General features: G+C 35.1%; 2 protein-coding genes across 5 annotated transcripts in view; one reads left to right on the top strand and one right to left on the bottom strand.

Moving 5' to 3' along the window:
* Window positions 1-25,059, bottom strand: part of GABA-B-R3 (metabotropic GABA-B receptor subtype 3) — a 65,879-nt gene that overhangs the window by 20,433 nt on the left and 20,387 nt on the right. For all 3 annotated transcript variants that reach the window (XM_053756257.2, XM_053756258.2, XM_053756256.2), the window contains 4 exons: window positions 24,092-24,833; window positions 6,765-6,949; window positions 5,202-5,345; window positions 616-728 (listed from right to left, as the gene is read on the bottom strand). In XM_053756257.2, the coding sequence (XP_053612232.1) occupies window positions 616-728; window positions 5,202-5,345; window positions 6,765-6,949; window positions 24,092-24,806 (1,157 nt within the window). In that variant the 5' untranslated portion in view covers window positions 24,807-24,833. The remainder of the gene's footprint in view (window positions 1-615; window positions 729-5,201; window positions 5,346-6,764; window positions 6,950-24,091; window positions 24,834-25,059) is intronic.
* LOC128676245 (UDP-glycosyltransferase UGT5-like) lies at window positions 13,896-17,726 on the top strand. 2 transcript variants are annotated; one of them, XM_053756260.1, is made up of 5 exons: window positions 13,896-13,975; window positions 14,145-14,382; window positions 15,006-15,601; window positions 16,031-16,253; window positions 17,137-17,726. In XM_053756260.1, the coding sequence occupies exons 1-5, from the start codon at window positions 13,970-13,972 to the stop codon at window positions 17,664-17,666; spliced, it is 1,593 nt and encodes a 530-aa protein (XP_053612235.1). In that variant the 5' UTR covers window positions 13,896-13,969; the 3' UTR covers window positions 17,667-17,726. The 2 variants fall into 2 exon arrangements, with proteins under 2 accessions (XP_053612235.1, XP_053612236.1); XM_053756261.1 differs by having other exon boundaries at window positions 13,929-14,016.

Here is a 25,059-nt window from a genome sequence, read left to right on the forward strand (position 1 = left end):
GATGCGTCTAAGGGAAACATAGCTTAGCAGATCTTAGGCAGCAATAGTATTCACAATGTGGGTTGACGCCAGACAGAAAGTCGGTTTTAAAATCACGGCTGAATGTTCAAAATTTTAAGGTCTTACGAAGCGTTAAAAATAGGCTTCGTAGCGTCACATCTCCCAATGCAACGGGTTCTCTCTTATCTGAGCGTTATCCCGGTTTCTTCGTAACCCATTGAGGGTCGGAGTCCAGGGACAGCTTTCCTACTTTTTCGACTCTTCGATGCAATGCAATGTACGCAGGCGATCTCCGTGGCCTAATGGTCATCAAGCCGGACTACTACACTGGAGGTCCCGGGTTCGATGCCCGGTCAGGTTAACATGGAAAATGATCTTTTTCAGATTGACCTGGGTCTTGGATGTTTATATATATATGTATATTATGTTATAGAATATAATATTATATTCTATGACATAATATACATATATATATACTTTGAGTTAGTATCCCATAACACCAGTTTCGAACTTACTTTGGGGCTTACCTCAGTCTCTGTGATTTGTTCCTACTTAAATATTTATATTTATTTAATGCTCCAGGAACGTGTGAAGATGTGGTGGTGTCAGTCGTACCTGATGAATGCGATGCGAGCCAGGTGGTGCGAGGAGTCGGGAGCCACGGTGCGGGAGAACAGCGGGAACTGGGAGCGATCGCTCAGCGCTGGGGTGGTGGACCCGAACGACACCTAGTGGACAGACAGACGACACGATCATTTATGATAGAATAGTTATTCAATAAAAATAGGCATGTAGGAAACCGGATTCGGGACTCAGCCGCGGTAGCGGTAACCGGGATGGGAGACAGAGAGGTTATTCAATATATTTACACAAAAAAAATATATATGTAACAAGTTACAAACAGTGTAATTTTCATAAATTAGTACCTAGTAATAGATAGAGAGAAGCGGTGGTGGTGTAATGGTTAAGACGCCCGTCTGTGAACCAAACGGTCCCAAGTTCTACTCATGTGTTTGTTTACCGATCTGACTCATGTATAGTAGTTTTCATTCCACAGTGAAGGAAAACATCGTGAGGAAACCTGCACCTATTGATTATTAACTTGCGTGTGAAATGGAGAAGGCAATGGCAAACTACGCCATACATAGTGTCAAGAAAGTCGTTGTGGGCGTTTTATTCCACGTAATGGCCACGACCCAGCTCAGCCATGAAGCAGTACGATCACAATGAAGAATAGAGTAGGCCCATATTTCGATATTTCAATTCCCGTCAACATCGCAAATGAAATATGCACATCAGAATAATTGATGGTACTTCCGTCGGTGCCTCGATAAATGAATCCAGTTGGTTCCCTCCGATGTAGCGAGATTTTATCCCGTTTAAGTCCACCTCTCCACAACAAGCACTACGCCTATAGGCATAGTACAGGCTTTATAGCACAGAATTTGGAATCATAAAGTAGTATCGATTCGACAGTGAGAAGTGAACTCTAAACCAGCACTTCGCCTTCCTGTTCAGACAGATACAGGGCGACAAAAACTCTCAAACACATCTTTTATATTGTCTTATTGTTATTCCAAATTCTATGCACACAGGCTCTCGCATCGATGCCCTAATTTTTTAACAAGGGTTTTCAACGTTTCCTTTTTGTGTTTCCAGGCCACTGATATAAGAACATTCTTCAATGTAACGTTCCAGACCTAATTTGCCTATATATTTGTATATCTATGTCCGTCTATACACTAGTAAGTTCTAACTTAAGTTTTATGCATGGATTTAGTAAGTACTTCGTAGTAGGTAGATACTAATTCCGTACGTTTTATGTCCGAATTTACAGGCTGTCAGATTTTGTATGACGTTACGATAAATTACTAACAAAAGTGTTGTAAACGTACTTAACATTTGCAAAAGTTGCTCTCCGTGAGCAACTTTGGAGGTTTGAGCCGTATTATTTTCAAAGTTATTTCACCATTTAAGACCCGCAGCTAAACCACGTAATACTGTGTATTCGGTGAAAAAAAAAATCATTTTATTTCACGTGGTGCATTAATATTATATATGTAAAACTGGTCTTAAATTATTCGAGGATTTAATTTTTTTCGGACGCCATCTTGGTTTCTCGAAAGAATTTTTGTTTTTGTTGCTAAAAAAATTATTAAAAAATCTATTAAAAATATCATCGTCATCGCCTTGGCCATAAAAATTCTACTGTTGGTCAAAAATTCTACAATGACTATATTCCTCTTTAAATATATATATATATATATCTAACAGTATATTGCGTTCAGCGTCTTCACACGAATCAAACCACCGGTAATACGGTTGTTAAACGTGTCACTTTTACGTTGTTAATTTAAAATCTTTAGATACGAATCTTTTTGAATCACATTTCCTGCTTGTTTACTTCCTAGACATGGATAAACGTGGTATATTAATTCTTGCGTTGGAAGAAATGTCTTTAGGACAGACTGTGATCTGTGATATTAATATCACATCTGTTATTAGGTGAAACTTGCTTTAGGAATATTGTTATCAGTGATCGGATAATCGGATGTAGGTACCTATATTTACCTAAACTTCATTTTAAGCTAGGATATTATGGAAGCGGCTTCTTAAAACATTTTGTATTATCCGTTTGAGATAAATATTTTGAAAAATTCAGAGGACGTTATTGATTTTAGTACAATAAAAATATATTCGTTACAAAAAAAAAATACTTCCAGTATTTACAGTACGCGGAATAATATTTTGCTATCAAAAATCAAGCTACAGCCTGTTCCAGCCTGATTTTTCTTCCAGCCTTCAAAATATTAATTCCGCTTGCAAAATTATTTAACAACAGATTTTGCTGCAAACCGCTCGTTCAGTGTTTATTCCAGTATTGAAATTCGTATAATACCTACTTTAATATAATACATGACGCTTATCCGTTGATGGGTTTATTACCAGTATTTTCCCAGACACTTCCTTCCAAAAGTCAGGCGCAAACACAACTTCGAGAAGGGTTCGCGCCGTACTGTTTGAAAAGAACTTGCGCGTAAATCCTTATCTGACATCAAAAGTCGAATTCGAGCAATGAATTAAATATATAAATATAAAATAAACGAATTGTGACGCAACTACAACCACACTGCAATGTGATTGGTTCGCTGCCTCTCACTTCGAATAGTTTCGATGGTGAGAAGTGAAACGCAAACCCGCACTAACCCCTTTGTTCATCTCATTATGAAGCCGCAAGATGACAATAAGTAGATATTACATACTTACTCGGCATATTGCCGGCTCCACACTATCGTGGACAAGATCTCCGAACTTGGCAAATTAGAATACTTTGGCGGATTGGATTTGGATTTCATGGACACTTCAAAGATCGTAAAAATTTGCCATAAAATTTGGTTATGATTTTACAACCGTCCTTACGTCAACCCTTGTTAGGAATGCTTTTGTTGCCTAACAGCCATTAAGGCTTTGTGTCCCTTAGTCGTCTCGTATGACATCCATGTGAAGATATTAAGTGGTCCTATTCTAACCACACGCCACCCGATCGAGAGGCCACTTATTGTATTTGCAAAGGATCGAGACACAATGCAAAAATAAATAATATCCAATAGCCGGTAAAAATTTATGCTGGCTATACATACATTATCGCGAAACAGTTCTCCGAACTTGTAAGATTCGGCATATATTGCTTGTTTGTCATTACGATGAATAAATGATCTCATACAAACTACGCAATTGTTATGCATTCGCGTAGGCTTGTGTATAAACGACCCAATTCTCTCTAGAGCCATATTAGTATTTACTTGTAAGTTAATATATCTGAAGCCAGCCAGAATCTGGTGCAGCGTGAACATGACCCAGATAAAGATGGTAGTTTTCATTTCAACATGTGATTAATTGGCGGCATGCCTAGCTATCAGAGACACAGGAAATGGTCTAGTACCATATGTGTATAACCATGGTATAACAAGTATTTGACCTCGGTTTTGAAACTGTTACGTCCGTAGTTTGATATTTTAGATACTGAGTTGACTTGCTGATTCAATGCTAATGGTTAGCAAGTACTAGTGTTTCAGCCACCTTCGCACCGCGGCGATTAATAATGTTTTTTGGACAATCTTCACTGTTCAGACAACCGGAGGCCTCCTTGAGGATTTGGTAAAGCTGCCGTTTTGAGGAAAGGTGGGTCGTACTCAGTTTCCTTTGGAGAATTGTTGAACTTGGGCAAAAGCGACTCATATATATATTACATAAATGTAATATTACATAATATATATTACATAAATGTAACTTAACCTATTTTCGAAGAGTATTTTTTTCTTTATATATATTCAAGTTTCGGTCAGCATTCTTTTAGTTATTAAATATTTTATATATTTATTTAAACAGTTATAGTTACCAAGTTCTTTTAACACCGAATACGAGAAATTAGAAGTGAAATATAAAATTGGAAATATCTTTTTTTGATCGCGTAAACTTGAAGTCCCAGGTTCGAATCCTACTCGTGCCGTGTGAGTTTGTACACCACCGTCACCGTTTGTTTCGTCGACCACCACTTGCTTCCAGTGAAGGAAAACATTGTGAGGAAACCTGCACAATAACCTCAACTTTTATTGTATACTTGTGTGTGAAATGGAGAAGGTAATGGCAAACTACTCCATTAATAGTGTCAAGAAAGTCGTTGTGTGTTTTTTCATTCCACGTAACAACCACGACCCTCAACCATGAAGAATACGTACCCAGCTACTTACTTTATTTTTATTATGTATAGGTTAGTTATAGCGAATTACTAATCACATTAACTAAGGGGCCAGAAACGAGACTCTCATTGCATCTGACAGAATTTCACCGTAATCGCGTCTCACCGCACCAATCTGCGACTGACGGGCGTCGCGCGTCGTGCTTCTGGATATGTCAGGGGATTAGGGGGTCTGTCCATTAATCACGTGATGTTTTTGAAGTGAAAACTTCTTTAGCTTAGTTTTGCACTTTTTGTGGTGGGTAAAAAATTTTAAACTCGCGTCAGGTGACGTGACCTGATCGAAAATTCCTAAGACGTCAAAATGCCCAATGTTCATTCAAGTTTTCGCTTCTGCCAGCACTCTCAGAGTGAAACCAGTGGTTTTAGCATTCTTTTCTCCGTGTACAGTGCGTGGAAGGAGCGGTGATCTTGTATGGCTTTTGGTGAGACTGTGTGATACCTGCACGATGTTCCAGTAAGGCACGATCTTGGCGATACTCTCGGTGACGTCGGAGCATGCTGTGCCCAGCAGGGCTACCACTCTGGAAGCTCGTTCCGTGTACAGCGCGTGGAAGAACCGGTCCACGCCCACTCCTGCATCGCACTGGACAGAGAAGGAAGTGTACTCTAAACTACATTTAAACTCTCGCTCCTTCACGTATTCGTAGTTGTATTAGGGACTGTGTGTGTGTAAGCGGGAATATTATAAAACTTGAGGTCCATCCCGGCTTCGATCGGGTAAAATCATAAAAAAAATATGTAGCCTGTAGCGTCACTCCGAATGGTTTCGTCTACGAGTATCTCAGTGTCAAATTTCATCAACATCGGCCCAGTGGATTTTGAGTTTATTCATTACAAACAAAAATACAAATCTTTTCTCTTTATAATATCATGGACAAAGTAATCTGCCGCGTCTTTCTGTCTGTTTGCGATACACTAAAAAACGACTACACTGATTTTTATGTGGTTTTCACCAATATTTCTGAGGAAGGTCTAGTTGTACGTATAATTTATTATGATTTTACCCGATCGAAGCCGGGGCTGGCCACCAGTAAACCATAATATATTCAAGATTCGACAGCACCAAGATTTAAGCCTTAGTAGTTGATTAGTAATAATAGCATTGCTCAGAGAGTCGGTTGAAATCAGGCAAGCGGCAAAAAAAAATCAGTAAAATTATAGTGAAATATTGTTATTTAAAAATATGTATTACTTAATTACTCTGGGGCTTTGAGACCAGGAACACTCGAGGATGAGAGAGAAGTAGATATACTAAGCAAGAGAGACAAGATAAGCCTCAGTAGTATCAAATAGTTCATCAACTCGCATGTCCCGAGTGTCCAAATATCTGTACTCGGGCTGACTTGATGGCAGCTCCCGATGAAGTCATCGAACTGCCTCGGTTCTGGCAAGAATATTTTTAGGTAGCACCCAATAGAGCGTTGATTTGTCATCGACACGCAAACAAGAAGAAGTATAGGGTGGCCAAATAACAGGTATATACTTTAGTTTTCTAATTTTATTCCATGAAATATAAAATATATCAAGTATTCCTTGCTAAATATAGTATTTAGGGCCGGCAGTTAAACATGGAAAACAATGTCAGACAAATGTCCACCTCTAGCAGCACCGCAGATGCGAACACTTTTCATCGCGTTTTTCATCACATTTTCATACATTTCCTGCGTTATCTCAGTGACTGTGTCTCGAATATTTTGTTTTAATTGCTGAAGGTTCATTGGCCTGTTAGCATAGACACGTTCCCTTAGATAGCCTCCACAAAAAAAGTCAGGAGCTGTCAAATCAGGCGATCGTTCCTCGAAAACATTCTTTTTATTGTTTCGTAAAACATTTAAATAATTAAACATTTAAATAATTAACCGTCGTAAAACGCTCCATAATAAATTTGCCGTATCTACACAAAGTAATTTCCATGCTACAACTGTCATATTCATCGCCAAAACAAAATGGCGGCAAAAAAAGTTGTATACCTCCAAGTTGGCCTGTATTATCAAATACGTACCTCAGTATCATTAGTAATGAGTTGCAGCGTGTATCCTTGCAGCAGGTCTCTCTCGTTCACGTGTCGGACTGCAAGACGCGCCGCAGCAAGCTCGGACGCACCATCAACTCGAGGAGACCTTCCGACTGACAGTTCAAAAAGTCCGAGGATGGATACCACTCGTTTTGAAGTTGTTTTTGACAGGTCTGTAATAGAAAATATCTCTTTGTTACCATTTTTCTTTGCGGGTCTACACTGGAAGAAATTTCTATGGAAATACAAGTTTTATATTTACACTATAGCTTTTGCCCACAACTTCGTATGTGAGTAAAAATCCGTTTCCCGTGGGAATTTTTGGAAATCCCTTCTAAGTGTCCCCTACCCTGTCCTAGGTACATTATTATTTTTTGATATATTATTAGAAAAAATTGTAAGAAACAATAATGGTAAGCCTTTCTGGCATGATAGGGACCAACACTGTTTAAATGAGTTTCTTTCGGCATTTCTTCTCAGTAGTGGTCGTTCCGAAATGTCAGCTTGTGATAAATAACTAATATAAGAATTGTCATGAAAAAGTGCCTGTGAAGGTTTTATATCTGAATAAATGATTTGAATTTCAATTTTAGGAACCTACACACCAAATTTCAGTTTTCTACGCCCAGTAAATTGGCTTATTCAAAAATTGCAAAATACTGCCAGTGCATTCTCAAATGACATGTAACTTTCTAAAAGAACAATTTTTTAATAACACAGTTTGTCACAAAGTAAATCATCCTATATATACTCGAGCTGTTGCCAGAGAGAAACTGTGCACGTCTATAGCCAACAATACGTACGGGCAGAGGACAGCGCGATATCTCCTTCCGAGATTAGTTAACGCACTACCCACCTCTGTAAAAAATGACTTAACTCCTAAAAATATTAAAAATAAACTTAAGTCCTACTTTATCGAACAATTGTGTTACTACATGGTACTTGTTTTTTGTTTAAAATGGTCTACGTACGTGGTTCCTATATGTTAGAATCTAACACATTGTCACTATAGTGATTTGTTTACACTTGCTTTTGACAACCATTTAATGTTCAAACATTAACGGTTGTCAAGTTGATTGTAGTAATTTATCTTTTGATTATTGTTATATAGTATCCTAAAATACTAAACATGATTTACAAATAAACTGTTTAATTTAAATATTTACATTTTAAGATATTAGGTATTTTTGAATTTGATTTGATAGTGACAATCACTCAATTGTTTTCGTTTTCATTTTCTATAAAATAGTTTTTTTAATTAATTGAAGTAATATATACCTTTATTTTTATACCACAAAATATGTATTTACAAACTTGATTTAATTGAAAGATGTTTGAATTCAAAATATGATAAAATACCGGTAATATTGTTGCCCCACCACCGTCGCAAGCATAAAAGCGAGCGTTGATGTAATTTTTGATTCATTCTCGAACAGATTGTGAAAGTGAAATAAACTCCGATTGTTATGAAATTGCTGCCGTTTTATTTGGATTTTTAAATAATTCCTGGCTAAGTCTGGTTGTGTTATCATATATTACTGTTAAGTGATTAATACAAAATATTTTATACTACTGCTGACGTTGATGCTCACTGTGGACAAACCTCTGTGGTTTTTGTCAGTGTTCTTATATTATGTACTATATATATTTGTTCTTTATATGTGAAATAAATATATAAAAAAAAAGTAGTTTCGGCTGTACGTTGTCTGTCAGTCAGTCACTAAGTAACGCAATAGTTTTATATATATAGATTGTGTATGTACCTACATAAAAAATTAGAAAGTACTTTAAAAAAATTAAAACTAAAAACTTATGTTTGTGGAAGTGTGGAAGAAACGTCCACGCAAAATAAGAGTCCTTTCTAAAAGAACACAAGGGAACCAGAAATCGATGAGGTTCTTTCGTATTATCTGGCATGATATTGATATCATCGTCATGTTAAGCACACAAGCTTGGCGCTTACTGTGGGCTGTTGAGTATTGTCCATTTATTTACTATGTCGTGTTAACGTGGCAGTAATAAATAAATGTTCCATTTTTCTACTTTCCTTTCCACTTTACTAGCAATAATTGGATTGCCGACGCCATTCTGAATCCGATTTTCGTTGCAAACGAGCAACCGACATGGCTCTTGTATTGTGTGCTGGTTCTCTGTTTATTGAATAGTGTCTGCTGCAAATATAACTCCTATTTACCTATGTGATTTCATTTTGTGTGTGCCCTCAGAATCTAACTTCAAATTCGCTCGCTCGTTCAGGTAAAAACATAATAAATTATACACAAAAACCTTCCTCAGGAATCATTCTATCTATTGGTGAAAACTGCATGAAAATCCGTGCAGTCGTTTTTGAGTTTATAGCGAACAGACAGACAGACGCCGCAGAGGGCTTTGTTTTATAATAAGGACGCATTGACAAAAAATTTCGTCGACCTGTCCCGGCTTCGCTCGGGTAAAAGCACAATTAATTATACACAAAAAGCTTCCTCAAGTTCACACCATTTATTGGTGAGAACCGCATGAAAATTCGTGCATGAGTAGTAGTAGTTTTTGAGTTTATAGCGGACAGACTGACGCGGTAGAGGGTTTTTAATATGTAAGCTTTGTTTTATAATATGTAAAGACGTTATTACTCTTGCACTCTTCTAGCTGATTATCAGCTAATGTGAAATGGAGAAGACAAATAATATTAACAAGAAAACGTGTGTTACATTTCACATTATGACTAAAATAGGTTCCGGCTCTGTATGCAGTTATATGCACTCGCAATTTATTCATTTACGCATATAACTTAGTTAACTTTTGAAACCGAGTTTTCAATAGAAATATGCGTGTTGGGGAATGAAATGTCGATGACAAATTATGTTTGCCTGTTCGGTTTGATCTCCGACTCGCGTGCATAGCCACGTAACAGGGTTAAACTAGATTAAACTATGCTTGTTTAAAGTTTTATACTAAAATAGGCAGGAATTGAATAAATTTATTGAAATGTGCCAGTGCTGGAGAAATTATTAAAAGGCGGACTTTAGGCTCCGATTTTCTATAATTATAACTAAGGAAGAAACCGAGATAAAACAGTGCTCAGATGTGAAAGAGATGACAATCCACACACATTAAGTTAGCCCCTAAGTAAGTCCGAGACTTGTGTTATGAAAAACTAACTCAACGTTACTCGCTAACTAAGTATATTCTATAACATACTAGTTGCGCCCCGAGGCCTCGCTCCCGTGGGAATTTTGGGATAAAAAGTATCCTACTCGTATGTCTTATTCCAGGTTATATTCTACCCGTGTAACAAATTTTATAACAATCCGTTCAAATTCAAAATTCAATTCATTCAGAAATTACACCTTCACAGGCACTTTCACGTAAATTTTTACATTAAATAGTTATTTCTCACAAGCTACAAACTACTGGCATTTCGGAACGATCACTGCTGAGAAGAAATGCCGATAGAAACTCATTTGAACAGTGTTGGTCCCTATCACGCCAGAAGGGCTCACCATTATTGTTTCTTACAATTTTTTTTCTAATAATTTATCATAGTACATTTTTGCGTCAAAGAGTAACAAGCATACATCCTCACACACTTTCGCATTTACAATATTAGTAGGATATATATATAAATAAAATACCCCCCAGGTCAAACTGAAAAAGATAATTTGATCTCACCTCACCGGCGATCGAACCCAAGATCGAACCCACCAGATTAGCAGTCCGGCGTGACGGCCACTAGTCAATGGAGGTCGTCAAAAAAGGAAGAGGTATTTTGCAGTGATGGCCAGAAAATGCGGATGCTGATTCATTGCCCGTTTTCTAATCCCTCGGAAATTTTGAATGTCGTCATGACAAATACCTTATAATTTTGTTAATCCTGGTCACATCCTACCCGTGTGTCATATCTACCCCGGTGCGTGTAACAAACAAAAAAAGACCCTCTGTTTTAAAGCAACAAAAGTCCAACCTTTAGTATTTATAATTTATCAGAAAGATAACAAATAACATGAAAATGTTAATGTATGCTGCCCACATTCTCGTCTCGTTCGTTCAATGTTTATTTTTTACACGACTGCGAAAAAAACAATGTTATGTTTTGTGTAAAAATGTAACTTTATATATTCATGTGGGCTCCCACATTTATTGATTCAAACTTTATTTAAAATGCTGGACTTAATCTCTAAATAGTATAAAACAAAGTGGTACACGCAACTTCGCGCAAAGTGTATAGATTTCATAGCGATACGTTGCTTAGAACCAGTGGATTTGATAATAATATAGGTGGGAAAATCTGGTCCATTCTAATGTTGTAAACAGGCTTTTGTATGGTATCACGATAAAACCATCAGATTGTAATTTAGACTCTAATCTCTATATAGATAAAAGTCGCATAACAAGCCTCCATATTAATTTTTCTTTAATATCTCCTACGTACAGACCTACGTATTAAAATATATTTATATGTAAAAGTAAGCTGTAAAAGCACGAACTACGGCAAATCCTATGATATTCCAGTAAAACCTAAGTTACCAACTCTTAATGGTAAAATTCCGAACAATTTTGCGATTCGAACTTTTACCACCATTCACTTGGTAAATCTTAGGATTTACATCAAAGGCACGGTAAATGTTGAAAAAAATATGTCATATCGTATTCGGCGTATTGTCTCGTACTCTAGTCATACCTTACCTTTAAACGAATAGACCTTTAAAAGTTAAAAACATTTACCTATAAATTAAAATACCTACTTACCACATTAATATAATTTAAAATAGGTAAAGATTTGACTAAATACTTACTTAAGTAATTACTCTCATAATTATGACACCTACATAAAATATGTAAGGTTTTGACTGAATAATATTAGAATAAATGATTAAAAAGAATTACTCATTGTTTTATTCCCACAACCAACATTTACCAGACGTCAGTGGCAAAACAAAATACACAATACTAAATTCTAATGGCAAAAGCCCGAAAAATAAATCGTATTTTTTTTGTAAATCCTTACATTTACCAACCCATGAAGGTAAATCCTAAGATTTTCTGAAACAACCTAAGATTTACCTATATATTATGAGAGAGTTGTACTTACTTCCATCCTCTTTCGGAATACTAACTTTTCAATTTGTATCTTTAATCCTTACTTTGTTAAATTGAAAATATCTATTATACAAATTAGCTTTTTAGAAAGGCCCTTTTATTACGGCTTAAAGGGGATAAAACGGTTTATTGGATTTATGCGAGGAGATGAGACAATAAAATTTCGTCCAATCCTCCCTGACACTTGGGACATGGAAAAATGATTTTTACTGGGGAATTTTATCACCCGAGATATGGAAGTGACACAGTTCTATCGTCTGTATATATATATATATATATATATATATATAAACACTAGCGACTCATCACGGCTTCGCTCGTGAATCCATTATAAATTATACACCAAAAGCTTTTCACTTGAATCAGTCTTTCTATAAAAAATTCGCAATAAAGTCCGTTACGTAGTTTAAAGACAAACAGAGGAAGCGACCTATGTTTTATAACTATGTACTGATACTTACTGGACGGATAGTTATGATCGGGAATAGAAAAAATTGCAAACAGAAAGTAATAAAATGTATTGTTATTATTATTTAGAGTATTTTACCATGTGTTTAACACATTTTTACATGATCATATCAAATATTAAAACAGTAATATTCCAATAGAAGTAAACCATGTTAAAGTAGTCGACTTGTATCACGACGACCGCTTCTTTTGTGTCTTGGAACTACTGACCACGTAATTATTCCTTGCTTCTTAGAAATGTGAAGTACTCTTTGAGGTTCAGGTCAGGGCCGTATGGAGGATGGTCCAGAAACTCCATGATTTTCTGCTCCAAAAAAAATGGTTGCCTGTAAAGTCGGTTTTACGGGCGAAGATTTTACGTGACAACGTCTTTTTCTCGGTAGAATATTTATTGATATGAATATAATTAAATTGCACAATAGGAACAAGGAATTGAATGAAAATAAGAATTGCACAAATTTTAACTATAGAAATATATTTTGTTTACTAAAACATTGTACATGTAAACTTAAACTTAACTAATTCCTGCGCGCGCGGCAGACCGATCATAGTTGAGTGGGAGAGAGACGCAAGGCATTCGGCGGGCCTCTCTCTCGTTCGGTGACTCATCGTAACGTTACCGGGCGTTACACTTTTTCATAAGTGACTCCCAGCCGCAACCTAATTTAAGACGTTGTCACGTCAAAAGATATTGTCTTCCGAGCGGCATTGGAGCTCGTATTGTCATGATAGAGAATTATTCAACGTAATTAAGTTGTCACTACGGAGTTGTTTTAAAATGAAATTCTTGCTGAAAAACAAACTGTTATATACCAGTCAGACGTAACTATATTGTGATCCTTTATGGGAATTATGGCAACGTTCGTTTTTGAAACAAAAAAAGCTGCTATATATTCACTTCGAGACGCGGTACAAACAACAACTTTTGTTGGTCTGACCTCACCTTCAAAGATCCGAACAGGCGATTGTTGTTTTATTCCGGTAGTATACGCCAAGATCCAGTATTCTAGTATAAATGTATGGCATTTGAGTTGCAACCGTCGAACCGCTGAAAAATAAGCCGGTACTATTTGACTCGAGCCGATTTGTGCTCTGAAATTACGAGGCAATCAGCGGGAAATTAATTTTCTCCCAGCCATAATTCTTGATGCAAAATTGCATTACTGGCTGTCATACATATGCTAAATGTTGCCTGAATCTACTCGTGTGTCACGTGTCTATCTTACTTTATCAGTTGGCGTATAGCAATTGAATTTTCTTGCATATTATATAATATATATATATAGCATTTCTATACAACATATCCTTACATAAAATCCATGCATGGATTTGCACCAGTTTTCACCAATAGTCGCTAGTTATTCTTATTAACGATGGACTAATTTCAGTATCAACATTTTCGGTATCTGAATGGTAAATGCTAAACAATCATGATAGACATTAGACATGATAGCCAATATTTGACGATGGCACTGCGCAACAGATATTGCTATCTCACTTTATTGTTCTGCGAGAGTAGAGTGCAGTATTATCTATTCTGTTGCTGCTTTTGATTCTCACATAGTGACTAGTTATACAGACATGTTTGTCAAATCATTCGCGTTTGGTTAGTAAGTTATCTAAAAACCATGCGTGTGAGTGATTTCATAATATTATTTAATATATAAAAAAAATGGTACCTACATAATTAGAAATAATTTTTAGTAATAATTTTATTATTTTCTACTAAATAAGTGAAATATGTTATGTAAATTAGACAACATATTTTTTAGTAAAAATTTTAATTTAGTGTTTTTTTTCCAGATTTATGCAAATTTGTGTGTGTTAGTGTCGTGTTTAGCAGCGATTAGTGATGCGGCTAATGTATTGTACGTGATACCTTTTTCGGCAATGTCCCATTATATAAATTTGAGACCTATTGGTCTCGAACTAGCAAGGAGAGGTCATAACGTGACTGTGGTCACAACTCATAAGGAAGTTGACCATCCTCCGTCATATCATGAAGTTATTGTGGACAATAAGTCTTTCTGGGATCTTTTAGGTAAGACAATAATATATAAAATACATTTATTTCATGTTACATGATCCATATTCACACAAAAAGATTAATTGACAAGTAAAAATGACAATATTATATCAATAAATTTTCTCATGGTTCTCTAAAGGCATTAAATATTTTTTTTAGAAAACAATTTCCTAAATATATAGTGGAATGTTAAGTTAGAAAGTATTTTGAACGCAAGAAACATAGAACGTGCATATAGTATAGATGAACAAAAATAAAAAAAATATATAAGAAAGTTTTTTACAAATTGTTTACAACAACTAAGAACAGTGTGGCATGGTACGAAACTCTCTGTGGCTGAATCGGACGCATTTGGCCGGTAATTAGAAATTAAATAAATCAATATTTGTTTTTTTTTTGTGTTCAAGTGTTTTTATTGCTAAAACAGGTGTCAGATCTTTTACTCAAGCCGTCTAAAGGTATTAGTAATGGTATAAGTAATCGCTGTCTGTCTGCTAACTGTCAACCAATGCGCAGGTTTCCTCACGACGTTTTGCTACACCGGTATATTTGTGTTGTTTCAGAGTGAATCTATAGAATGGAATTATTTTGAAAGTTTTATTTTTGTCTTACTAATTTAACTATTATTTTACTGTCAGGTGATGAAAGACCAAATGTTTTTACCATGGTTGATCTATCGACTGAAGAATACTATAACGTTATATGGAAAGGAGGGCTAGCTTATACAGAATTAACACTAAACTCTTCAAACGTCCAGAAATTTTTACGCGAAGATCACAAATTTGACTTGGTGATTTCTGAACAGTTTTTCCATGAAGCAACATACGTTTTGGCTCATAAATATAATGCACCATTAGCGTTAGTTACTACATTTGGCAATTGCATGAGACATAATATTGTTACAAGAAACCCAGTGCAACTTTCAAATATACTATTGGAAATGTTGATGGTCAGACAGCCCGCAACATTTTGGGGAAGATTCAAAAACTTATACTATTCGTTATACGAATATGTTTGGTGGAAATACTGGTATTTGGGTGAACAAGAAAAATTGGTCAAGAAGTACATTCCTGATCTGAAAGAGCCAGTGCCAAGTCTTTTTGAATTGCAAAGAGACACAGCTCTGATGTTGTATAACAGTCATTTTAGTTTTGATGATGCGGTTGCATACGCGCCAAATATAATCGAGATAGGTGGAGTGCATTTGTCAAAAAGTGATGGAAAGTTACCTAATGTAAGTAAGTCTAAGTATTCTTTCTAAAATTCAACTATATTTTCTTCTATTGTACCGACCGTATTAGGGAATTAAAATCGAAAGCCGCGTTTTGCTGGATTGTGGGCTTGGTGGAATAAAATTTTAGAAATATTGATTGGTTGTTATTCCATCACTAACTAGATCTTTCACCCTGTCTACAATCTTCTCCAAATGTCCCAAAGGTAAATTTTAATTTTTTTTACCGAGATATAGAATCTTGATTTATTTGATAAGTTATAGAAATTAGGGAGTAAATACTTTTATGATAGGACTATTATTTGCACCCCGTCTATCATGATAGATACTTCCAGTTTACCTATTGTATTATCAAATGTATTTTGAATATCATCAACTATAAAATAAATTAATATACTTTCCTACTAGAGTTAATTAGTTTTAATTTTTTAGGATCTTAAGGAGATTTTGGATGGCGCCAAACATGGCGTTGTGTACGTAAATTTCGGCTCCAATGTGAAGAGTTCGGAGTTACCCTTGGATAAGAAGAATGCATTTATTAAAGTTTTCAGAGAGCTTAAACAAACAGTTATTTGGAAGTGGGAAGACGAGAAACTTGAGAATATGCCAAAGAATTTGATTATAAGAAAATGGTTGCCACAGAAAGAAATTTTATGTAAGTACTTATAATATTGTAAATGATCCCACACGCACATGATCAGATGGTGTATTTGCAGGAGTTTAATTATTATACGATAAAGAAAAAGCATTGTTTGCGTTATTTTCTACTGTTTTGTTATCGTCTTCTCAATACCTTCCAGCAAATAATATTATCCAGCCATCGTAGTTTGTAGCTTTGGTAAACATCATTTAATTTATAATATGACGTGAAAAAGTGCCTGTGAAGGCCTAATTTCTGAATAAATGATTTGATTTTGATTTCGTATTCTGCAATCTGCATTGTTTTAATCATAAAACTAAAGTTATTATAAGTTCAGTTTTATTTTAGTTATAATTAATGTTTTCTTCTCCTATTTCTTTTTATTTTTTTGTTTATAAAAGGAGTAAGTAATCTTTAGATTTTTAAAACTGTAATAGTATGTATAGTAAAAGTATAAAACTTTCGGACCTCATCTAGAAAATACGAATTCCAAATTCATGATGAGAAAATTTTACTTATACTATCCCTACTCGCGAACTTTTAAGAATTACGAAGATTCGACTACCCATGTCTCTATTCGGATATCAGAACTTTTACTGAGTTTGGCGTACTTTGTTCTTATACTTTATTTGATGTGCTATTTTTGCCCGTGAATTCACAAGTGCGTATAAACATGCAGATCTTTTCCCGTTCCTGAATAATTTTTGAGATATTCTATCTTAGTGCTCTCTTATACTAGCCAAGGACTTCTACTATTTACTTAGAATACAAAATTTCTGCTTTCAATCTAAGTGGATTCCCACTTAGAAGAAGCAATATTCTGTTTTCCCTTTGCTCTCAGCTCCAGCTTTGAAGACTAAAGGGTATTGATTGATGTCTATTAAAATTTTGTTGACAGCTCACCCAAATATCAAGGTATTCATATCGCACGGCGGCTTGCTCGGAACTCAAGAGGCCATTTTCCATGGAATACCTATTATTGGTGTTCCTGTTTATGGAGATCAATATAACAATTTGCTACAAACGGAAGAAATGGGATTTGGACAAATTTTGGAGTTCAAAGACATTAATGAAGATAATCTACGTAAAAAGCTAAATAATATACTGAATGATGATAATTATGGAGCTAAGGCAAGGGAGGTGTCGGCTAGGTTTAGAGATAGACCGATGAGCGCACTTGACACAGCTGTGTTTTGGATCGAATATGTTATTAGGAACAAAGGTGCTCCGTATATGAAAAATTCTGCACTAAAGCTAGATTGGGTTGCAAGTAACATGATCGATGTTTACGCTTTTATTGTTATAGTAATTTTAGCCATTATATTTGCTTTTATCAAAATTGCGAGCATTTTAATAAAATTACTTGTTAATGTTCAAGGAAAGAAGGTTAATGCTGATAGAAGAAAAGTAAAACAAAAGCGAAATTAACAATATGTTAGTAGAATTGTTTAGTAGAATTTTCCAATGATTAAATTTTTTTTTCCAATCTGTTTGTGTTTTTGAATGTTACATTTCGTCAATGTGACATTTTAAATATTTAAGCGTTTCAAATCTCTTCCTACGCGATTTATTTCCATCAGATGAAATATGCCCCGCTGATAATTTAATTGAATTGACGTCATCAGAAGTCTTGTTTGCCGGGAAGCCATTTCCAAGTTTAGGTACGAAGGCCGTTGTTATTCAAAACTAGCCTCCCGTCCTGGCTTCGCTCGGGTAAAAACATAATAAATTTTACACCTATTGGTGAAAACCCCATGACAATTCGTGCAATGCGAACAGACAGACAGATGCGGCCGAAGACTTTATTTTATAGCATGTAAGTATAAGTATGACTTTATTTATAATACAAAATATCGTCCGTAACTTAGTTTTTGAAAAAAAATATCTACTGGTGATCACATATATTTGTTTGTCTTTGTGTCCATAGGATTCACAATACAAGTTTAGTGCTTAGTGTGTGCTGTCGATTGTTAAAATTTACAGCTATGCCCCTATAGTAACACAGCCAACATTCTAATAAACATGGATTTTAAATTTATATTAATTTAAATGAGTGTATTTTATTTACTGTTTTTATAATTTTAAAACTAGCTTTTACCCGCGGCTTCGCCCGCGTGTATGTTCGTTTTTATCGCGTACTCTGTAAGACTGGTAAACATATATGATTCAAATTCGCATTTTTTCTCATCTTTAGTTCAATTTTCTGTTTCCCGCTGCATATTTCGTACTGCAAACTTGTCCAATCCCGCTTCCTGCTATGTAATGTAAAGTAGATATCCCGTACTGTTTCCTATATATTGTGCCATCATGTTTTTGGCAATGTGTCCCGTCCTGTTTCCCGCTCCGACTCCCACTCCCGCTTTCTGCAACGCGTGCCGTCCCATTTTCCAAGACGTTTTACGTTCCGGTTTTTTATTAACCACAAACATAAATTTAACATTTTTTGTATTTACTATTACTGTTATTTACTACAAAAAGTAAGTGTGCCAATTTTCAGTTTTTTATCTTGATAATTGTATCCCCCTTATGAAGGGGTTGAGGGTTAATTTTTAGAAAAATCTGAAACACGTATTCATTACTTTGTTGTAAATAACCAAAATCCAAAATTTTAAATCACTAACTTCAATGGTGTAGAACTTTCATATTTACAGTTTTTCACCCCTTTCACCCCCTTCGGAGTAGAATTTCCAAAAATCCTCTCTTAGTGCTCACCTACACTCACCTACATGCCAAATTTCAGCTTCCCGCCCAGCAGTTTCGGATGTACATTGTCTGTCAGTCAGTCAGTCAGTCACTCAGTAACAGAAGAGTTTTATACTGATATATTGATACATACTGCGCCCATTAAATCTATATCAGACTTTAATCGATAAAACAATTTGTTTATATTCTGTTTACACCTTTCTACAAAATTTTAAAGTAAATCGGCTCCGTGGATTGTTATTTTAATTTTCCTACAGGACCCCCCTCATTTTCCGGGATGAAATGTCTATAAGATGTTAACCCGGGATTCTAAGGCATTTTTGATTCATAATTAGTTTTTCAATTATCCTACGGGAACCTGACCATTTTTTGGGATGAAATGTATCTTAAGATGTTAACCTTATATATATATATATATATATAAGGTACCTACATACCAAATTTCAAGCAAATCGGTCCAGTAGATTTCGAGTGATGCGCGTTCAGACAGACAGACAGACAGACAAAAATTTCCAAAAATATATTTGCGTCATCTATCTAACGTATCGTAACTAAGTATATTCCATGAAAAAATATCCAATGTACAAATTTGGCCTTTCTTCAATTTTATTATATGTATTGATATATACTACATATATTATAAACAACTGAACAATTTAATTAAAGTAGTATGTAAATTACGACGAAATTAGATACAGAACCAAAAAAAACTAATCTAAAAAATCGTTTCAATCATTCGGAAATCTTTCCGAAAATCTTTCAAGGAAAAGTCTCACTGAATTATCTAATTCAGTGAGACTTTTCCTTGAGTGTACCTTCTACCTGTTAGTGTCTTATTCTGTGGCCAGGCAAAGGGCACAGGTGAAAGGACGTGGGTTTATCAGCCGCGTGACCTGTCTGATTAAGGTCAATAATTAACTCACAGACGATTGTTTCGAAGGTTTTGTTTTATTGTTAACATTTCTATATGTTCATTATTATTTAGAATTAATGCTGTTAGGATTTTTTTTATTATTTATTTATTTAACTTTGTTGCACAAAATTACACAAAATAAATTATATACAAAAGGTGGACTTAACGCCATATGTCATTCTCTACTAGTCAACTATTAGACCAAAAGAAAAAAAAACTCAATTTGTCAAATACTCAAAAAAGGAAAAAAAAAGAATATAAATATATTAGGACAAATCACACAGATTGAGCTAGCCCCAAAGTAAGTTCGAGACTTGTGTTATGCGATACTAACTCAACGATACTATATTTTATAATATATACATATATAGATAAACATCCAAGACCAGGGCCAATCAGAAAAAGATCATTTTCATCATCATGACGCGACCGGGGATCGAACCCGGGACCTCTCGGTTCAGAGGTAAGCACTTTACCACTGCGCCACCGAGGTCGTCAAACGTCAAAATAGGTATTACATCTTTCTCCCTAGCCTTCCAAACTACCTTTGTCATCTTGATCAGTTCCGCCTTAGAATAGGACCACTCCATATCCTCACGTGGATGTCGTACGAGGCGACTAAAGGACACACAGCCTAGGCAGCTGATAGGCAACAATAACATTCCTAAGGAGCGTTGACGTCAGGCAGGCGGCCGGTTGTAAAATCACAGCCACTTTTTACGCTGACCCCGGGCTTCGCGGCTATACAAGCCCGAATGCAATGCAAGAGATGAGAGAGAGAGAGAGAGAGAGAGAGAGAGAGAGAGAGAGAGAGAGAGAGAGAGAGAGAGATTGAATTGATTGAAAAGAATCAACTTTAATTTAGTAAAAAAAGCTGTCGTCATGCTTCTGTTTGAAAGTATAGTAAAGAGAAACTCACTTTTTTGCGTATGTAGTTACAAATAGCAGAAGAAAATACAAGAGAATTTTCAATTATTCGTTATTACAAAAGTCTAAAAATTTTTGTTCGTCTGGTTCGTAAAACACACCGAAACAATAATTAAATACCCAACTGTTTAAATTGAGAAGGGACGAAAGAATTCATTTGTTTTTGTTTTCTTTGAATTCAACACTGGCACAGATCTGCAAATTATATACAAAACTAAGGCCCGCGGATTCGCCCGCTTAAATTTCCCTTCTAAACAAAAAAATCCAAGTAAATCTCAGTAATTTTATGTCATACTAGCGTTTTGCCTCTCATAACTTATTACTATTGATATCTCTGGTGCTACGTAACGTATTTCGATGAAATCTATACCAGATTTTAAATTAGACCATCCGCCATGCAACTCTGAAAACTGCATCAAATTTCTTACATTAAATTTTGCGTGATGCGCGAACAAACATACAGACAGTAACAAAAAAATGGCTTCTATTAATCTAGGTACATAAGTGAAGTTTTCCAATTGCCTAGAGCGTCCCATTCCTGTAAGCTGAAAGCTACGTATACAAAGTTTAAATTAATTCCAAATTAAATTTAAAAGTTGTTGAGATACGATGCAACGTGCTTTACAATTTTTTTTTATTTATTAGCAAAAATTAAAAATCCTCGTTTCAAATTATTCTACACTAGATAAAGGAATTTATTGTATGTTTTATAGTTTTCCATTATACAATGGAGAACTATATTACATATACTAAGCTGGAAACGGTGACCCCAAAAATCTTCAAAATCAAAATAAAATATTTTATTCAGAAATTAGACCTTCACAGGCACTTTTTCACGTAAATTTTTATATCAAATAGTTATTTCTCACAAGCTACAAACTACTGGTATTTCAGAACGACCACTGCTGAGAAGAAATGCCGAAAGAAACTCATTTGAACAGTGTTGGTCCCTATCATGCCAGAAGGGCTTACCATTATTGTTTCTTACAATGTTTTTTTTTCTAATAATATATAAAAGTACATAATGTACATAGTCAAAAAGTATGTCAAAACAGGTTATGATTGTGATCCGAGTGCCGATTAAAAATATATATACACCTTTAGATGTGAAACACAATTAACTTACTCAAAAATATATGATAAACGAGATGCTTCATGGTAAATTTCGTCATATCTTTGAAAGTGTTGTCATTATTACAGTAATTTTTGCACTTGTGTTTCTAATAATATAACGGCCTAAGAAAAAAACTAAAAGAAAAGAAACCCTATTCTATGTTAAGAATAGAAGGTTTATGGAAGCTTAAGACATATTGCGCCGACCCAGTTAATGGAGTTATAACAAATGATGTTGGAAATTATCTACTTATCTCTCTTATCTAAGCGTGTTTCAAGTTGCATTCCGGGCTGGGACGCCATAAAGCCCGGAGTCAGCGTAATTATAATAAGATAGATAAATTGTTTATTCAATTGTTACAGACACAAAACAGAATAAAAAAAACAGTAGATCCCAAAAGCACAATACGAACATTCGTGAGCTGCAGCGGTCAAAATGGTCATTACTCAGCGATACTTTTTGCACTAGCGAGAGTACAAAAACGCTGATTTTCAATTATAACCTTGGAAATAGGTGCGGGCACTAAAAATAGAAAAGACAGCAATAATTTTACAGATAAAGATCAATATATTGTATAATGTGTATTAATACGGAAAAGATAACAAATGATAATAACATACTTAGTGTTAAATGTAGACACGTACTTAAAGTGTAATAAATAAATAATATAAATATATACAAATAAAATTGGCATAGAAATTGTCATCACCACAAAGTGTCAGCCAGGCAACGAAGCTCACGAGAAGAAACCCAACCGGTATCGCTACGGAATACCGAAAAGGTTTTTTTTATTGAGAAAAGATTTAAGGATTTAATAAACCAAACTTTTGAACGTTTGGCTGTGTTTTACTGCAGCCTGCCTGATGTTAACCCTCTTTGAGAATCCAATTTTTGCCTACCAGCTGCAAAGGTACTTATGTCCCTTACTTGCCTTGTACCACATCCACGTGAGGATATGGAGTGGTCCTATTCTAAGGCGGAACTGATCAAGATGACAAAGTTAGTTTGGAAGGCTAGGGAGAAAGATGTAATACCTATTTTGACGTTTGACGACCTCGGTGGCGCAGTGGTAAAGTGCTTGCCTCTGAACCGAGAGGTCCCGGGTTCGATCCCCGGTCGGGTCATGATGGAAAATGATCTTTTTCTGATTGGCTTGGGTCTTGGATGTTTATCTATATATGTATATATATTTATATTTATTCATTTTTCCTTTTATTTTTTCCACACGTCTAACTAAATGTAACCCACATGGAATTCCAGCTATTTTGTTTCTTTTATTATTATTTTTTGTATATTTCGAAAAAAAAACAAGATCGATATAAAAATAGGCGTTAAATGAACAATTGTTTTTGCCCGTGATTTAAGCCGCGTGGAAATAAATCTAAATCAATTTTCATATTTAGGAATAACGCTACGGGAAGTTTCGTCCAATATAACTTTGCATCAATATTGACTCCGAAATAACTATAAAATTTCTTTTTAATCGCATTTTACTATGACTATACATACTTAATACCAATGACTTAGTTTTTGATGTCAAAGACAATTCACTCCAATTAAAGCAAATTAATAATGAACCTCTTCGTTTGAGGGTAGTATTTAACACCAATTTAATATTTAACTCTATTAAAAGCACCCTCAGTCGCTCCGAATTCAATTTGCGATGTAAAATGGCGTACAGTGTGAGGTGTTGCTACTATACAATTTGTGTTATCTACATAATTATACATTAAGAGTATAATTACTTTTGTTCCCGTAGGAGTTATGGGAGTCTGGATATTCATTCAGGAACCTGATTAAATTTGTTCATTCATATTACATACCGGTACATGATTTTACACGGCAACGAAGCGTGGTCAGTGCTTGAGCGATACATGAGAGAGTTGCGCATCACGCAGACAATAATCACCAATGTGCCAAAAACAGTGCGAAGTGAGAAGATGACTGAGAAAGGGAGCATTGGGCTCCGACATTTTGTAGCTGAGGATGAAATCAGGAATACACTGATGACAGTAAGAGAGAATCTCATTAAATTAGAAATCTGTTTTGGAAATAGGTACAATGCTGAAGTGTTCGTATGAGTGTCATTTTGTGGTACTATTGGTTTTAAAAAATTTGGAAAACTAACAAGAATGCCAGAATAATAATGAATGATAAGTAATATAATAATAAATGATATAAGATTAACATACTCACCATTAACTGAAGTTGATCGTGGAGTGTACAGTTTATAAATGGAGGGGATATCGGATGTCAGGTTAAAAGGATATTCTACAGATTCATTTATAAATGTCTTTTTTGTTTCATCTAAATATGCCAATATATCAAAATTTATTTCAGTAGTTAGATTATTCATATCTGAATCTTCATAAAGTATTTCACTGTTGCTATTTCTATTTATGGTTTTAGAGAAATCGTAAAATATTTTATTTCTCGTTGCATCGTCGACTCTTAACTTGGCCATAGAATTGCTGTGTTCGGTCTTAGCTTTCCTCTCAATTTCTCTATAAATTCTTGTATTATCTGAATTATTACTTTCTTGATGAATCTTTTCATGTATACTTTTTGAAGTGTCATTTTCTATGAAATCAAATGATTTGTTTTGGTGTGTGTCTTGGTTATGTTTTGACGAATTGCTTTTTCTACGAAACCTATTTAATAGAATTTGATAATTGTTATCAGCTACTGTAATATATTTAACATCGTCATTGATTTTTTCTTTAATCGTATCAGTAAAATCACTGATGCTAAATTTTTCGTGGTAGCTTCCGTTGAATGATTTGAAAGTCATTTGTGAGTTTGTGGGTAATGATAGCAGGTATACAAGGATGAGGAGTTTTAAGGATATCTTCAAGGTTTCCCAGAAGGAGGAGGGGAAGTTTAGGGGTTGAATGGGGTGCGAACGCCTCATGCCAGGTCGGCGTTACAGCCGACTACCCTGAGAACAAAAATAACATTATTACAACTTGAAAAGAACTTGACAGTTTACCTAAAATCAAACATCCGAACCAATTTTATTAGCGTATATTTTATGCATTTGTCTAGTAATTAAGTATTTTCCTTAGTTTACAGTACGTGCTGGGCAACTGTTAGTGCTATGTGTGTGTAGTTTTATAATAAACAAGCTTGTGCCCGCGACTTTGCCCGCGTGAGTTTCCCATGGA

The sequence above is a fragment of the Plodia interpunctella genome, chromosome 16, assembly GCF_027563975.2.
Source record: "Plodia interpunctella isolate USDA-ARS_2022_Savannah chromosome 16, ilPloInte3.2, whole genome shotgun sequence".
In the NCBI taxonomy this organism is placed as follows: domain Eukaryota; kingdom Metazoa; phylum Arthropoda; class Insecta; order Lepidoptera; family Pyralidae; genus Plodia; species Plodia interpunctella.